At 36.7% G+C, this 18,048-nt stretch overlaps 1 protein-coding gene across 1 annotated transcript in view; it reads left to right on the forward strand.

Annotated features, from left to right (window-relative positions):
* PDE1C (phosphodiesterase 1C) overlaps positions 1 to 18,048 on the forward strand; it is a gene marked incomplete at its 5' end in the record, with an annotated part of 265,881 nt that overhangs the window by 168,000 nt on the left and 79,833 nt on the right. Inside the window, 3 exons of the mRNA XM_081344420.1 lie at positions 11,637 to 11,750; positions 13,318 to 13,500; positions 15,324 to 15,390. Coding sequence (XP_081200546.1) covers positions 11,637 to 11,750; positions 13,318 to 13,500; positions 15,324 to 15,390 — 364 coding nt within the window. The remainder of the gene's footprint in view (positions 1 to 11,636; positions 11,751 to 13,317; positions 13,501 to 15,323; positions 15,391 to 18,048) is intronic.

An 18,048-nucleotide genomic window follows, 5' to 3' on the forward strand; every position in this document is an offset into this window, starting at 1 on the left:
AAAGCCTAAGTTCAGGAAAATAGGAGTGTAACACATTGTTAGTTCCGACATGCTCACTAGCATCCTTTGCTGCTTCATACACAACACCAGTATCATTACAGAATTAAATCCTTTAGCCAACTTTCATCCACTACTAACCAGAGGACAGTTATAAAAGAAGCAATTGCTTATTTTGTTTCATTTAGATTCTGCCTTTCATCCAGGAAGTCAATACAAAAGACATACAATGTATTGTATTGAATGGTCGTTTTCTTTGCAGTGTTTGTTTTAAGTTTGCTTTCTCATACATGGTTCCCATTCTGAAAGAAACAGGCTTCAGATAGAACCCATTCCACTTTGCAAATGTTTGCTAGATAAACATTCATGTTTTTTTTTAATGATAAATATTCCTCATCCATAGCAATCAGCTATTAATTTGCCAATGAAATTTGCCAAGGAAGACTTGCAGAACACAACCTTACACAATTATGGCAGAAATGAAATTCAAATCAAGGGCTTTCACAGCTTGGCTATTATATTACATTAACTATGCAATATATAATAATATCTAATAAAAATATGAACAGTCAACAACAAAGCAAAATCTGGAATATCGTGAGGAAATATATGGAAGCAATTTTAATTCAGAATGTCAAATAGCTTAGGAACTTGAGAAAGCAAAATAAGGATAATGTTATGACTTTAGGGATATTTTTCCAGATTTAGAAGTCCTATTATATCAATCTCAGATAATTGAATAACTCTGTAAAGTCTCTCTTCCCCCACCATGGAATGTAAAAAAGGGGAAGAACAACTACTTAGAGCCTCCGGCATGAAAACACGGGCAATGACAAGAGCAATGACTATAGCTAATAGGACTGACAGTAATCCCCTTCCAACAGCAGACACTCAGAGAAAATCACACTCCATAGGAATGAATGCAAGGCGAATTGAAAGAATATGGCCGGTTGAAACGAACAGAGTGGTGACACACTCTATGAGTGGAGTGCAGAAATGCTGATGATATAAATGCAGTCTCCCAACTCCGATGATTTCATCCTGACGACGTTGGTAGTTAGCCAATGAAAGCTTGATTTTTTAAAATAAAACTGTTTTAGTTTTCTGCCTCATCCCAGTGTTCAGATTTCTTGTTCTGATTTCAATATGCCTGGGATTTGTATTTTTAGTTTGATTAAGGAGTGTGTACATATACACATACATATATGTATACATTAAAAAAGAATGAAGTTACAGGAAAGCAATGACAAATCATGAAAATGCCTCTTGAAATTTGAACCCAGATCACTGTTAGTCCAGATAAATGTCATAGGCCAAGATACTCATATTTGAAACAGTTTCCTTTTGCGTAATATTTCCATGAAACTTCTTTTTTCATCCTCTCCTTGACACCCATTTGAGAAAGTGCTATCTAGAATTTAAAATAAAATTGTGCTAAAACCTAGACTGCTTCATCTTGTTTCAAGAAATATCTTATATCCCTTTATATGAATGGATTTCTGTTTTCTATATTATCAAGCAGAACTTCTTTTTCTTAAACCAAACTAAAACTAAGTAAATAATTAAAGATTAGATATTATGAAGTTGTGGACTTGGATAGCTTATAATTCAATAAAATCAATTTCTTTTCTGCTCTGAGGAATAAGCAACTCCATTTCCTCTACCATATCTAACTAGAGCCTGGCTTCAAATGAAATATTGTTCTTAATTAACCCACAATGATACTGAATTACTTGAGCCTGGAATAAATAACATTTGGTATTGTCATATAGCCTTTGAAGATTTAAAATTGAAATCAACATTTCATAGAAGCAGAGAATATTGTCATGTTGTTGTAGGTCTTTGATGCTATCTTCAAGATCATCCATGGAGAGAGTCCAAAAAAGTGAAGAAATAAACAAAAAAAAATGTAAGCTGGTACCTACAACTGCATGACTGAAGCCCTATGTCTTTTTTCATGTATGTTGTGACATACATTAAATGCGGCAAGCTTTCAGTCATCTAATTGCAGCCACCTCTTGATTTTTTGATACTCTTTTCAGTGCTACTGCCTACTATCCTAACCACTACTTGGACAGAATAAATCCCAAAGAAACTAATATGGAAAATTACTTGTGACTTAATTTAGTTTGGACAAGAGCAATGAAATTTAAATCAAATATACTTAATCTCAATCCAGTGTAAAGTAATTATTTATGATAAATAATACCAGTTCATTATATTGGAATACAAATAATTGTCCACTTTGTTTTAATTACATTTATGATGGGTGCATTCATTTTCCATAGGATTTGATAATTCCATTGAGTATTGGGTTTATAAAGGTTTATAAGGGATGCTGTGGCTCAGTGGGTTAAGACGCTGAGCTTGTCGATCAGAAGGTCAGCAGTTTGGTGGGTCGAATCCCGAGTGCCACGTAGCAGAGTGAGCTGCTGTTACTCGTCCCAGCTTCTGCCAACCTAGCAGTTTGAAAGCACGTAAAAATGCAAGTAGAAAAATAGGGACCACTACGGTGGGAAGGTAACAGCGTTCTGTGCGCCTTTGGCGTCTAGTCATGCCGGCCACATGACTACAGAGACGTCCTCAGACAAGCGCTGGCTCTTCAGCTTTGAAACGGAGATGAGCACCGGCCCCTAGAGTTGGAAACGACCTGCACGCATGTGCGGGGGAACCTTTACTTTTACCTATTGGGTTTATAATTAAATAAAAGTAATATGCAAAAAATCCACAGGCTTTTAGCAATATTAAACATAAAAGTGTAACTAATGCATATATATCATAACAGTTGATACTGAAAGTATTTGGTAATTGGTTGATAATTGAATGATGATAGGGCCTTTGTTCGTACAACATATCAAAATGATGATAAAAGTCAATCAGGAGCCATATTTTGATGGTGCACAGTTTTACAATATTTTGCTATTGATCTAAGAGATTACAGCTTCAAATAAGAAAAAAATTACTGAAATATCTATATAAACATTCCAGATTTTTACCTGTTCTCTAAATAGTTTAACTTGTGAATGTTGGATTGTGGACAGTAAATCTAATGGACTTTGTAATTTGATGCTATTAAAGTATCAATTAAAAACATGCCAGGAAAGTATTGATTGTTGTTAATACAAATTTTCTTGGAAATAATTAGGAAGAACAATTGATTAGAAGGATGCTACATATTTATTACAGTCTTAAGACCAGCTAAAAAAAAACTTATGCACATATGAAGATTAAGATGAATAATGCAAACTCTTTACAATCACATGAAATATCTTCAGTTGCTCTTCTACTCAGGTCTGATATTGTGAAAGAATTATAGAGTTCCCAAGGAGGAAAACTGCAAGTCCTGTTAGTGGAGGAAGCACTGAACCTCCTATAGAATGGCTCTTGATCTTTTTGATTGTGCTAAGAGCATATCACCATGCATGGCAAAACTGCAGACATTTTTAAACATTTACATAATCTGACCAGAAATGAAAAAGACATGTCTAAAAAACTTCTTAGTTTTCCACACTTGAATTGGAAATAGGTACACTGAGCACAGGCCCTCTCTTTTATTTCTTATATAGTTCTTATGTTTGAATATGGGCTCATGTTTCTTTGATGTAAATCAGGAATTGTAGCTATTCATCTTGTCCTCTCTACTATTTTTCCCTTGCTCTCCACTCCTGATTTATTTGCATGTATAACCACCAAGTAAATTAGTTTCCCCCCTTTATGGATTATTGCCTTGTCGCGGCAAAGGGGCTTGCATAACTCAGTTAAGTTATGAGCTATATTGCGCAGTGCCACCCAAGACGGACAAGTCATAGCAGAGAGTTCTGACAAAACGTGATCCACTGGAGAAGGAAATGGCAACCCACTCCAGTATCTTTGCCATGAAAACCCCATGGACAGTACCAAAAGGAAAAAAGATATGACACTGGAAGATGAGTCCCTCAGGTCGGAAGGCGTCCAATATGCTACTGGGGAAGAGCAGAGGGCTAGTACTAGTAGCACCAGAAAGAATGAAGTGACTGGGCCAAAGCCAAAAGGACGCTCAGCTGTGGATGTATCTGGTGGTGAAAGGAAAGTCCAATGCTGTAAAGATTTTTTCTCCATAGGAACCTGGAATGTAAGATCCATGAATCAAGGAAAGCTGGACGTGGTCAAACAATAGATGACAAGACTGAACATTGACATCCTAGGAATGAGCAAACTAAAATGGACAGGAATGGGTGAATTTAATTCAGATGACCATCAGGTATACTACTGCGGGCAAGAATCCCTCAGAAGAAATGGAGTAGCCTTCATAGTCAATAAAAGGATAGGAAAAGCAATACTGAGATACAATCCCCAAAACGACAGAATGATTTCAGTGCGAATCCAAGGCAAACCATTCAATATCACAGTAGTCCAAGTCTATGTCCCAACCATTGGTGCTGAAGAGGAAGAAACTGACCAGTTCTATGAAGCCCTACAGCACCTTATAGAACTAACACCAAAAAATGATGTCCTTATCATCATGGGGGATTAGAATGCTAAAGTAGGAAGCCAAAAGATAACTGGAATAACAGGCAGGTTTGGCCTTGGAGTACAAAATGAAGCAGGGCACAGGCTGATAGAATTTTGTCAAGAGAATATGATGGTCATAGCAAACACTCTTTTCCAACAACCCAAGAGATGGCTGTGCACATGGACATCACCAGACAGTCAACACAGAAATCAGATTGACTATGTGCTCTGCAGCCAAAGATGGAGAAGCTCTATATAGTCAGTAAAAACAAGACCAGGAGCTGTCTGTGGCTCAGATCATGAGCTTCTCGTTGCAAAATTTAGACTTAAACTGAAGAAAGTAGGGAAAAGGACTAGGCCACTCAGATATGAGCTAAATCATATTTCTGATAAATGCACAGTAGAGGTGACAAATAGATTTAAGGATTAGATCTAATAGACAGAGTGCTTGAAGAATTATGGACGGAGGTTCACAACATTGTACAAGAGGTAACAACTAAAACCATCCCAAAGAAAAAGAAATGCAAAAAAGAAAAATGGCTGTCTGAGGAAGCTTTGCAAATAGCTGAGGAAAGAAGGGAAGCAAAAGGCAAGGGAGAAAGAGAAAGATACACGCAAATGAATGCAGACTCCCAGAGAATAGCTAGAAGAGATAAGAATGCCTTCTTAAATGAACAATGCAAAGAAATAGAAGAAAACAATAGAACCAGAGATCTCTTCAAGAAAATTGGAGATATGAACGGAACGTTTCATGCAAAGATGGGCATGATAAAGGACCAAAATGGCAGGGACCTAACAGAGGCAGAAGAGATTAAGAAGAGGTGGCACAACTACACAGAAGAACTATATAAAAATGAGCTTAACGTCCCAGATAACCACGATTGGGTGGTCACTGACCCCGAGCCAGACATCCTAGAATGTGAAGTGAAATGGGCCTTAGGAAATCTGAGCAACAACAAAGCTAGTAGAGGTGACAGTATTCCAGCTGAGCTATTCAAAATCTTAAAAGACAATGCAGTAAAAGTGCTACACTAAATTTGCCAGCAAACTTGGAAAACTCAACATTGGCCACAGGATTGGAAAAGATCAGTTTACATTCCAATTCCAAAGAAAGGCAGTGCCAAAGAATGTTCAAACTATCACACCATTGCTCTCATTTCACATGCAAGTAAAGTTATACCTAAAATCCTACAAGCTAGACTCCAGCAGTATGTGGATTGAGAACTACCAGAAGTACAGGCAGGATTTCGAAGAGGCAGAGGAACTAGAGATCAAATTGCCAACATATGCTGGATCATGGAGAAAGCTAGGGAATTCCAGAAAAACATCTACTTCTGCTTCATTGACTATGCTAAAGCGTTTGATTGTGTGGATCACAACAAATTGTGGCAAGTTCTTAAGGAGATGGGAGTATCAGACCATCTTATTTGTCTCTTGAGAAACCTCTAATGGCAGAAAGTGAAGAGGAACTAAAGAGTCTCTTGATGCAGATGAAGATGGCGAGTGCAAAAGTGGGCTTAAAACTCAACATTAAGAAAACCAAGATCACGGCATCTGGCCTCTCAATTCCTGGCAAATAGATGGGGAAGAAATGGAGGTAGTGACAGATTTTATTTTCCTGGGCTCCAAGATCACCGCAGATGGGAACTTCAGCCAAGAAATTAAAAGATGCTTGCTCCTGGGGAGGAAAGCCATGGCAAATCTAGACAGCATACTAAAATCAGAGACAAACTTTTGCCAACAAAAGTGCATATAGTCAAGGCCATGGTTTTCCCAGTTGCGATGTATGGATGTGAAAGTTGGACCATAAGAAAGACTGAGCACCAAAGAATTTACGCCTTTGAACTATGATGCTGGAGAAGACTCCTGTGAGTCCCTTGGACTGCAAGGCGTTCAAACTGGTCAGTCCTTAGAGGAGATCAACCCTGACTGCTCTTTAGAAGGCCAGAGTCTGAAGTTGAAACTCAAATACTTTGGCCGCCTAATGAGAAAGAAGGACTCACTGGAGAAGAGCCTAATGCTGGGGAAGATTGAGGGCAATAGAAGAAGGGGACGACAGAGAATGAGGTGGCTGGATGGAATCACTGAAGCAGTAGGCATGAGTTTAAATGGACTCCAGAAGATGGTAGAGGACAGGAAGGCCTGGAGGAACATTGTCCATGGAGTCACGATGGGTCAGACATGACTTCGCAACTAACAACAACAAAATTACTTCCCACATTCATTTAAGCCATTACATGTGGCTGTGCTTATCAGAACCCAATTTCTATCCATGCATAAAAAGGTATCATCATAACAATGTATTTAGGGTTAATTATTTTAATAAATATCTAAAATAGTGTAATTTTAATCTGTTGGTAATTGGCTGCAAAGTAATGTTCTGAAACAGATTATCTTGAATTTAAAACTAATTGAATGTGGTTTGTTAACACTCTAACTTTGGCAATATTTATCTCTCTATTTTTGATCCTTTTAGTTGCCTGTTTTTTATCGATCTCTGGAGTACATTCTGTAGCTAGGGCCCAGGTTGTGAGACATTTCTAGCTCAGTTTCAGCAAAGCATTTGGGATCTACAGATCCAGGACATATGTTTAAGGAAACAGATGGTGGCTCAATGTACAACCCATTGGAAGTAACAATATAATATTTACTAATGACATTTAATAGGCATACCTAGGTAATTGCATTCCAATTCCAAAGAAAGGCAGTGCCAAAGAATGTTCAAACTATCGCACCATTGCACTCATTTCTCATGCTAGTAAAGTTATGCTTAAAATCCTACAAGCTAGACTCCAGCAGTATGTGGATCGAGAACTACCAGAAGTACAGGCAGGATTTCGAAGAGGCAGAGGAACTAGAGATCAAATTGCCAACATACGCTGGATCATGGAAAAAGCTAGAGAGTTCCAGAAAAACATCTACTTCTGCTTCATTGACTATGCTAAAGCCTTTGATTGTGTGGATCATAACAAACTGTGGCAAGTTCTTAAAGAGATGGGAGTACCAGAACATCTTATTTGTCTCTTGAGAAACCTATATGCGGGCCAAGAAGCAACAGTGAGAACTGGACACGGAACCACTGATTGGTTCAAAATTGGGAAAGGAGTCCGGCAAGGCTTTATACTGTCGCCTTGCCTATTTAACTTATATGCAGAGCACATCATGAGAAAGGCAGGGCTAGATGAATCAAAAGTTGGAATTAAGATTGCTGGAAGAAATATCAACAACCTAAGATATGCAGATGATACCACTCTAATGGCAGAAAGTGAAGAGGAACTGAAGAGTCTCTTGTTGCGAGTGAAGAAGGAGAGTGCAAACGTTGGGTTGAAACTAAACATTAAGAAAACTAAGATCATGGCATCCGGCCCTCTTAATTCCTGGCAAATAGATGGGGAAGAAATGGAGGTAGTGACAGATTTTATTTTCCTGGGCTCCAAGATCACTGCAGATGGGGACTGTAGTCAAGAAATTAAAAGACGCTTGCTCCTAGGGAGGAAAGCCATGGCAAATCTAGACAGCACACTAAAAAGCAGAGACATCACCCTGTCAACAAAAGTGCGTATAGTCAAGGCTATGGTCTTCCCAGTTGCAATGTATGGCAGTGAAAGTTGGACCATAAAAAAGGCTGAGCGCAAAAGAATTGAGGCCTTTGAACTCTGGTGCTGGAGAAGACTCCTGCGAGTCCCTTGGACTGCAAGGCGATCAAACCGGTCAGTCCTAGAGGAGATCAACCCTGACTGCTCTTTAGAAGGCCAGATCCTGAAGCTAAAACTCAAATACTTTGGCCACCTAATGAGGAGGAAGGACTCACTGGAGAAGAGCCTAATGCTGGGAAAGATTGAGGGCAATAGAAGAAGGGGACGACAGAGAATGAGGTGGCTGGATGGAGTCACTGAAGCAGTAGGCGTGAGCTTAACTGGACTCCAGAAGATGGTAGAGGACAGGAAGGCCTGGAGGAACATTGTCCATAGGGTCGCGATGGGTCGGACACGACTTCGCAACTAACTAACTAACTAAAGGTAATTGCTTGTCTGAAAGGGAGAAACCCAGATCCATTTCTACTGGGAATATGAGAATGAAGCCAATGCAAAAAGAAAAATGGCATTTTTTTGTTTTTCTGAATAATTTGAAAACATATGCAGCACAAGTGCCACTCTGGATAATATGCTTGGCAGAAAGCAGTTGGGCTTTAACACTGAGGCGGATGGTAACTGATCTCAACAGATAGAATCTGATCAGAATCAGAACTAGTTGCTCTGTCAAACCCTTATGTTTCTTCTAGAATCCATTATGGATAGATTGATATATATATATGAATGATATATTTTTAATACATATATGCATTATGCAAGATATTTTCCCTCATCAGTTTCATCATATATAATTAAGATTAGTAAAACAGAATTTCAAGTCACATGATGAGTTTAAAATTAGAAATAAGACCATGAAGGCAATGTTAGTTAGCAATCACAGGGCAGGTTAGTAATCAGTGAGTTCACTGCACATCTAATACAGGGGCAACATAGAAGAAATATTGAGAATCAAACACTGAGCCATCAAGAATATCATGGCAAATTGAAGATACCGTTCTACTTCTAAGAGAAAGCTTGAACATAAGGCAAGAAGGGCTATTCAGGAGGAAAAATGTATTCCTCTTTCTTCCAAGAAGCATTTCCTTTCAACTGAGTAGACTTGCATCTGTTAGCCCCTGGATCTTCATTCTCTGGAACTCAGCTTGCTCTCCATCACTGGATCAATCTTGGCTGCTGAAAGCCTAGATAGTGCCAAGCAGTGGTGGGATTCAGCCAGTTTGCACCACTTGGGCAGAACCGGTAGCTAATTATTTGTTGCCCAGGCCCAGAATGGACTCCCGGAAGCGGCATCCACACAGAGAACTGGTTGTTCACATATTTGAATCCCATCACTGGTGCCAAGGATAGCTCTGGGATAGCTGTTTTCTCCTCCGAATTCTTACATACAGTTGTGGTAGAGCTCCATCCTGTAGATCCAGTGCAAACTTCAATTCTCTTCCTGATCTTGTCTGAGTCTTTCAGTCCTTGTAGATAGGATTCATCTCTTGAGATCATCATTCTTTGAAGTATATCATTTTTTTGGTAATTTGAATCTTACCTAATACCTCAAATACTTCCACCCTTTTCTCTTTATTGTCCTATAAGGCTTGGAACAACCCCTCCCCCTAACCTCTGCTTGATAATGCTTATTTCCTAAAATTCTTTCTTTTTTTTATTCAAGCTTGGGTTCAAGCATGCAGTTTCCATTCCTTCTTGTCATTTAAGCACTTCCACTATTACTGAAGCAATGACTATCTCTTCTTCCTGCCTCCCCTTTGTATAAGTGTTAAGGGAAGAGCCAGAATTTCTCAATCCAGAGATGGCAGATTACATAAACATTCAACATTGCATGGTTTCAAGGCCACCAGGCAAAGAGTCCATTCATTTATGAAGAGTGTGAAGAAAAAGCAATAGATTTAAACATCTGTGGGTATAACAGAGAGACTGTACTGTTGCAGTGGTAATAGGGAATAAACCATTTCATTTGGCATCAATCTTGTTTTCAGTAAAAGAGCTTTTATTGTGCATGTGGCAGTTCTGCCAAATTCTAGACTAGGAGTTGAATTAAGCTGTGGAAAATCAAGAAACTGTGGTTTATTACTGAATTGTGGCCAGGAGTGCTGACATATTGTTCATAAAATTTGAAATGGGGAAAACAACACATTATTTCATGACAACTTTTTTCCAGTGCAGATGTATCCCCATAAAAATCAAACATGTTTGATTTTAGATGATAAACCCTCTCTTTGGTCCCTGAAAAATAATATAATATTTTCATTGGTATCTTTTCCATGTTGTGATGATTGCCTTGTCAGCTGTTCATTCAATAGTATGAAAACATTTGATAAAATTAATGATATTATAAGATTTATAGTAAGTAAGATCACATGATTACAATTCAGGCACTCAATGGACCAATCATAATTATGATGTCACAGTATCCTGCAGGCACATGACTGCAATTTATGATCTTCACTGTTGGTTTCCAACAAGCAAATTCACTGGGGAAGCTAGTAAGAGGCAGGAAATCAGATGATGATAGGATGCTGCAACCATGCAGGATTCAACTGGGAGTGCTGTCCTTAATATTCCTTCTTTTTGGAAACTATTTTTAGATACTACTTTTTATTCTTGTAGCAATTTCTATAATGAGCAGTTCTTGCTATGTCTTTAGTCTGGTTTATCATTATGGATGTGCCATATTGGTATTTACAAGTAAAGCTTCTTGCTGTAGTGCTGAAAACTGTGTTGAAATAAAAGGCATTTAATGCTGAAACTAATAATGCAATCACTGAACTTGTTCATATTTTTAGAAGATTCCATATTTTCAATAAATTTTGTCTTGTAATATATACTGTCAAATTCTTTTCTTCGTTTGTTTCTTTGACTCTAAGAGTAATTTTTTATGCCTGTGTCAAGCTATGAACCCTACTGCCTTTAGGACCGCAGTGTGCTTCTAACTAGCCAACAGACTGGGGAGGAAGGGAAGAGTGCTTTGAATCTACAGGTGTCCTTTATCAGTGTGAAACCCGAAGCTGCTGAAGAATTGTTTTGACAAAACTAAAATCTGTTCTCATAACAATTACTAAAAGATGTATTGAACAATGTGACCTGCACTGTCAGACAGGGGTGGGAAAAGTTTTATTCTTTTAATTAACTGCTTCCCACCGCTTCCTTAGAGCTAGCTTCCCTTTGACCCTACCAGTTTGATTCTGCTCAATAAAAGTAATCATTAGAAGTTTGCAGTGGCTCTGATGTTTTGTTTTTTGGGCTTTTCAGCGGGGAATTGACAGCCTGCACATTCTAAATTACATTATAAGCCATGTTGAAAAGGCTTTTATGAAAATATACCTTCTATTAGAGTGGTGTTAACCTAGACAGTGTCAGTAGGTTTGCTATCATAATCTAGATAGCACCTTCTATGGTTTTTGTGTCCCTGGATTGCATATGATTATAGTAGACTTCATTTAATACAGTTATGACTGTGTTATCAAGAAATTGAATTTTATGCACTTATAGTACATAAAATTTGAGAAACAGAATTCTATGAATCAAATTCTTGTTTTCTTCTCACAGATTACGATCATTGGTAAAACAACTGGAGAGAGGAGAGGCTTCTGTTGTTGATCTAAAAAAGAACCTGGAATATGCAGCTACTGTGTTGGAATCTGTATACATTGATGAAACTAGGTGAGATAATTATTTCAGTATAGCTTTTTGTTTTGTTTTTAACCCAATATGTCATAATATTTTTAGGCTATAGGGCATATTACATACATATGAAAATAATTTTTCTCTATGTTCCTAGAAATACCATGAACAATCAGTAAACGTATTATCTTAAGAAATGAAAATGTTAACACTATTCCAGTATTATTTCACCAAGATTTCATCAAGCACTTTCTCCTGTCTAACAGCTGCAGCTATTCTCATTTTTGTGAGATGGAATTGATATGTTAATAAGACATAAATTAAAACTTATCTACCTGGCCTCACCCACAAAGTACAAGACTGAAATGATTTGTTCTATAAAGAGGCACAGATAATGCATTTAGTTTAGAATTACTTAAACATTTGCTTGTCAACTCAGCCACATTTTATTTTTATATATAAAAATATCATTAATTTACACAAATATCATTAAATTTATATTTATTTTTTCTATTTTCATGTTAATTCAAGAAACAATAATAATTTATTGTTCTATCTAGCAGGATATGTAAATGATTACCATGGACATTTTAAATTATGATCACCATTATATTGTATTAACCTTGCACATTATGGCAGCAAACAAATAAATGCAAGCAACATACTGTATAGTATACAAACTTAATAAACAAATGCAATTCAATTCAACTGAAATCAATATTAAAATCATTATCATTAAAACCATTAACAGCTCAAAACTTAATGAAGGAGATGTGTTTTTGTCATTTGTCTAATATTGAAAAGAATAGGCCAGAGCCACTCCATAAAGAAGACATTCCAGTTCAGTATTAAAGTCTGCTGTTATAGAAGTCTTGAAACTTTTGGAAGAACTATAGAAGAATTTGGAATGAAATCGTTTTATTTTTTAAATACTAAGAAGTTACTACTAATAACAACTATGGGCTTTTATGTTTTATTTTGCCTTCTTTTCAACTTGTGGAAATCTCTCTACCATAGAATAATTTATTTTGAGCTTCTGAAATGGCAAAAGAATGGAAAAGAAATCAGACAAGCATTTTGGCTGAACAGCTAGCATTTGAAAATATGCTAAGTATAAATGCACAGTTGAGTCCTGGATTTATTTATTTATTTATTTATTTATTTATTTATTTATTTATTTATTTATTTATTTATTTATTAATTAATGGGACTTATATCCCGCCCTATCTCCCGAAGGACTCAGGGCGGCTAACAACAAAACATATAATAAATATTGTATAAATAATAAATAAATAAATAATAAATAAATATTGCAGTTTTAATCATGAATAACCCAAAAAAGATAATATGCACTACATGATTATTGTGCCTTCTAAAAAATAAGGTACTTTGCACTTTGGTATTATTGTTGTCCCCAGACAAAACACAATATCAGTAGCAGGTTTTTTTATTTAATTTACTTCTTCTGCAGAATGAAATAGAATAAAACAAAGTAGTAAACTCACTAACCAATAGATTTATATATGGGTTTACATGTTTGACAATTGGAAAAATAATGTTTCAAGATAACTGTTACTTAATATAAGTTTTCCACTGTCCTTTCCAGGCGTCTCTTGGACACAGAAGATGAGCTTAGTGATATCCAGTCTGACTCTGTGCCTTCAGAAGTTCGTGACTGGCTGGCTTCTACTTTCACCCGACAGATGGGTATGATGCTAAGAAGAAGTGAAGAAAAGCCACGATTCAGAAGCATTGTTCATGCAGTTCAAGCGGGAATATTTGTTGAGAGGTAAAAGGCAGTGGGCAGAGATGCTTAATCTTGAATAAAGGCTATTTGACTTTTTTTTGAGAGGGAAAAAAGCAAGCAAAATTGGGAATGGAAATCTGAGAACAATGTAAATTGTAAATTCTTATAATATAATTTTTTTTAATCCCATTTATATCCCGCCCTTCTCCGAAGACTCAGCGCGGCTTACAATTTAAGCACAAACCAATGTGCTTAGCAATAGCCTTCATTCTATGTATATGCCTGCTTATTAGGGCTTTGCCCCCCCCAGCAGCATTATTACAAAGTCAGCTTATTGCCCCCAACAATCTGGTGCCTTCAAGTCAGTCTGGTGCCTTCAAGTCAGTCTTGACTCATGGCAATTTCCTGAAAAAGTCCCAGCAGTTTTCTTGGCAAGATTTCAGAAGTTGTTTATCATTGCCTAATTCCTAGGGCCAAGAAAGAGAGAGTGCCCCAAGGTCACCAGCTGGCTTCATGCCTAAAGTAGAACTAGAACTAATGGTCTCCCAGATACTAGCCTGCTGCCTTATCTACTACAGCAAACTGGTTGTCTTTCTTATGATCTACAAAAATAACCATCCATGAGTAAAAATCATGGGCACATATCAAGGCCACATACATATATACTGCAACTATTTTTTACTTATAATAAATTGGATTATAACATAAGCTTATTTAAAGTAGATGCATAAGAAGGAATCAGATTTAAGAAGATAATTTTATTCTCATTGATTTCAGTGGGCCATTGTTGGTATAAACCTGAATCCAAACCATTGTTTGGCTTGGAAAAGGAAAAAGGAAATTATGGCTACTAATAATCTTTATTATAATGAGTGGGAGCTAGAAAGCAAACATAGCTCTTTTGATTGATGGAGAAAAGAAATTCAAAATCTGCTTTATAAGGACCAATAAAATGTCACAAAATAATATACAAATTTTCAAGTTATCTAGAATTCTTCAGATTAGATCTTACTTAAAAAGGGAGAAAAGAACAATACCAAAATTCGATTGGATATTCCAGTTATAAAATCTACAGTTCAGTCAGTCCCTAAATAGTAATTGTAGACAGAATGCATAATTAATGTTAATTATTGTTAGTGGCATAGTATACCTTACATTTCAGGAGAAAAGAAACTTAAATAAGAAAAGGACTTAGGACCTATAATTACTCTTGCCAATCAACCATGATACTGGCTGCTAATGCTTCTTTTTGTAGCCCATCAGGCCATTTAGATGAAGAAAGGATGGAGAATCTGATAGTCTCCAAGGCTAGTTTCTATTAGTACACTGGTAGTAAATTTTATACCTATTATATCACAACGCATATTTTGCACTTAATATGCAAAATGCATTTTTGTAGAAAGCATTAGGCATGACTGGGAGCTATTTGTTAATAGAAATAAATATTTGTCGTAGAAATAAAATAGGCATATTCTGGGAAAAGGTTAATATGCATATAAAAAAAGGTTAGGTTATGGGAAGAAAAGATATTTGTAACTTAATGGGGTGAATAGTAATTACATTTCTCTTGTGATGAAGATTGGAAGTTCTTTCATTACTTCTTTTCTTTTTCTTTAAATTATTTTCTTCTTTTTCTTTTACACCTTTTCTTTATTTAATCTTTTTAATCTTTCTATTTATTTTTCTGAGTGTAGTTTACATTTGTTTTTACTATTGTAATTAAAATATTTTAAAAAAAGTTATGAAAAAGGGGAAATAAACAAAGGTAACTTTTTTACTTTGATAAGTCAAATCCACTTAAAGAAGTTAGGTATGCTCTAATTTTCATTTCTTACACTTCTTACACATTATTTTTATCATGATAGAATGTACAGGCGTACATCCAATATGGTTGGACTTAGCTACCCCCCAGCTGTAATCGTAGCACTAAAGGTAATATCAATGAATAGTTTTTTATTATAAAATATTTAAATATTATAGCCTGATTTGGTTTTTGTAGTATATCTTTTGTTTTCTCTAAATTTTATTCTCATATTAAATGAAATCTGTTTAAAGAAACAAATATGAACAATATATTTTATCATTATAGGCATCCATTCCTAACTTTGATATTGCTAAAATAAGAAATGCCATTATTGCCACTCAGTACAAGTTGTACCTTTGTACTTGTGTTGTATAAGGGGCAGAGTTTACATTATTATGTAAGTTTTGTGACTTTCCCCCTCCCTTCTTGCACACATCTATGTTATCTTAACAAATTATGATGAAACTGTCCAGTATTGACCATTTTATGTAGTGAAGGAACAGTGTATATCACTTTGCAATCAGCTTGATCTCCTGTGTAAATGAATATTTTTTCACATGCAATTACAACATTCTAGTAGGTCTTTCTCCTTAAAATGAACTGAAATTTTGTATGCGCTTGAGACATTTACATGGAAGTATAAAATATTATTTGAGTCAGCAAATGGAGTAGAAGAATTCCCATTCAACTACTGTTCCAGAACACAACTATTGACATTACTAAATGTGGATCACGCCTGAATCCCTGATTTAAGTACATTATTTCTACATAAGGAAATTAAAATTACAATGCATCGTTCTTATGGCTGATATCCTTGGTCAGATATGTTTGTCAGTGAATTTGTACACAGAAGGAGTTTCATGAAGCAATCCTTCAAATCTTGTGTTGATCCTAACATATTAAGAAACACCCTAATTGAAAACTCAGGTGTAGACTTCATGTCAATTTGAGAGAAGACTAAAATGAAATTTTACATAGTGACCTGAATTCACTGTAACTGGTAGGGTTAAAAATCACATGTGGCTTTAAGAATATTTGTAACTGATTTTGGTTTAAATCTCATTTAACTATCCATATAAAGAAATATTAGTGTGACCTGTATTAAAAGAATTGCACTTATCCAGTTGGATCTAAATTCTCCTTACTATGACAAAAGGAAATACTTCTACTCTTAGATGAAAATAACTTTTTTCTGTGAAATCTTTCCTTTTTTTGGCTCAATTAGAAGTGAACTGTATACTCAGGGTAAATAAATTATACTCCACTGTGGTGGAATTGTTTTATCAGTGAAAAGCAGACTAGAAAATATAAACATAAATAAATAAATTTGGCTTCCAGGAATATAGCTCATTGTTCTTATCATTTAGACTGTTAATGTGGTGGTTTAGTGTTGTGTAGTGGGTTCTGAAGAGTATGAATGATGCCAGGCAGATGAGTACAATCAAACAGCTCTTTATTAGGTGACCATAACTGTACTAAGGGGTTAGAGGGTACTTGCACTCTTTCTATACCTTTCTGAGTAAACAGCCAACCAATCAGATTGAACCTAAATCTCCCGCCATAATTGACTCCTGCCAAAACGGTTACAGTTCAAATGCATACTGGTAGTGACTGTTATACAAGTGCTTGGGTGTTTCTTTAAATCTTAATACACAACACCCCTTCCCCTTTTAAGGATTAAACAATATAACTTATGCAAAACATATTTACATTTCCACTTCCACATTCCAGACTAAATGTGAAGGATTGACGCCCCTCAAGGTTATACACAGCAAACTGTTATGTAAGGATTTTCTCACTCCAACCTCCACTATTTGTTTATGAGTGATTGACCCCACTCAAGGTTGTAACATCTAAGCAAGTTGAGGGTTGCTCATACTGACCCTGGCAACCCAATGTCGATGTCAGTTGCAATGTACCATTAATGGTACACACTGACCCCCAGATATAGATTAGGCGGACCCTATTTTACAGAAATTAACAATAACAAGACGTGCCCAATGAAGACCATGACAACTTCTTCCTCTTAATTGACCACATAGTCAGCGAGGTAAGCGGGTGGCCTATGAGGCTGTGATGAACGTCTTAGGGGTTCTCTCCCCTGTTGGTCTAACAATTTGCTAGGCATGCCCTGGAAGTTCAAGTTCTCCTGAACTGAAGAGTCAGTAGGGAAGCTCTGGCTGACCGTTTCTGTTCAGCCCACCCCAGAGTCAGACCCTGTGGCAGAGTTAGCACAGCGGTCATTGAAGGGTTGTTGATCGAATGATCTGGAGTCTCCTGATGCAGTTCTGTGTCATTGTGGTCCTCCTCAGACACGAACTCAGTTGTTTGTTGGTGGCTCCATTAGGGAGGATGTGAGCTAGCTTGTGTGCCCGCTTGAGCACTCAGTGAGGGACCATTTTCCCCGAGGTCACTTGGTGACCATTCTGGAACTCTTTTTCATAACTGGTCTATATGCCGTCTAAACTGTCGACCCCCTCCACCCCTACTAAGTAAGATAGGGGCCCGGTTTTGTCAACCACCACCCCCAGAATCCATAAATGTCCCGGACAGTAGTTCCTGGCCCAAACCAAGTCACTCAGTTTTAGTCCCCTTTGGGTTTATTTATTTATTTATTTATTTATTTTATTACATTTATATGAGCAGTTAAGCAGCCTCAGAAGCCACTCTGTCAGGGTGGAGTCTGTCCAGTTTGGTGATAAGGCGTCTGCCCCAATGGAGCTCCACAGGACTCTTTCCAGTGGCTGTACATGGTGTGGAGTGTTGACACAATAAGAAGTCTGCTA

Source organism: Vipera berus, assembly GCF_964194415.1.
Source record: "Vipera berus genome assembly, chromosome: Z".
In the NCBI taxonomy this organism is placed as follows: domain Eukaryota; kingdom Metazoa; phylum Chordata; class Lepidosauria; order Squamata; family Viperidae; genus Vipera; species Vipera berus.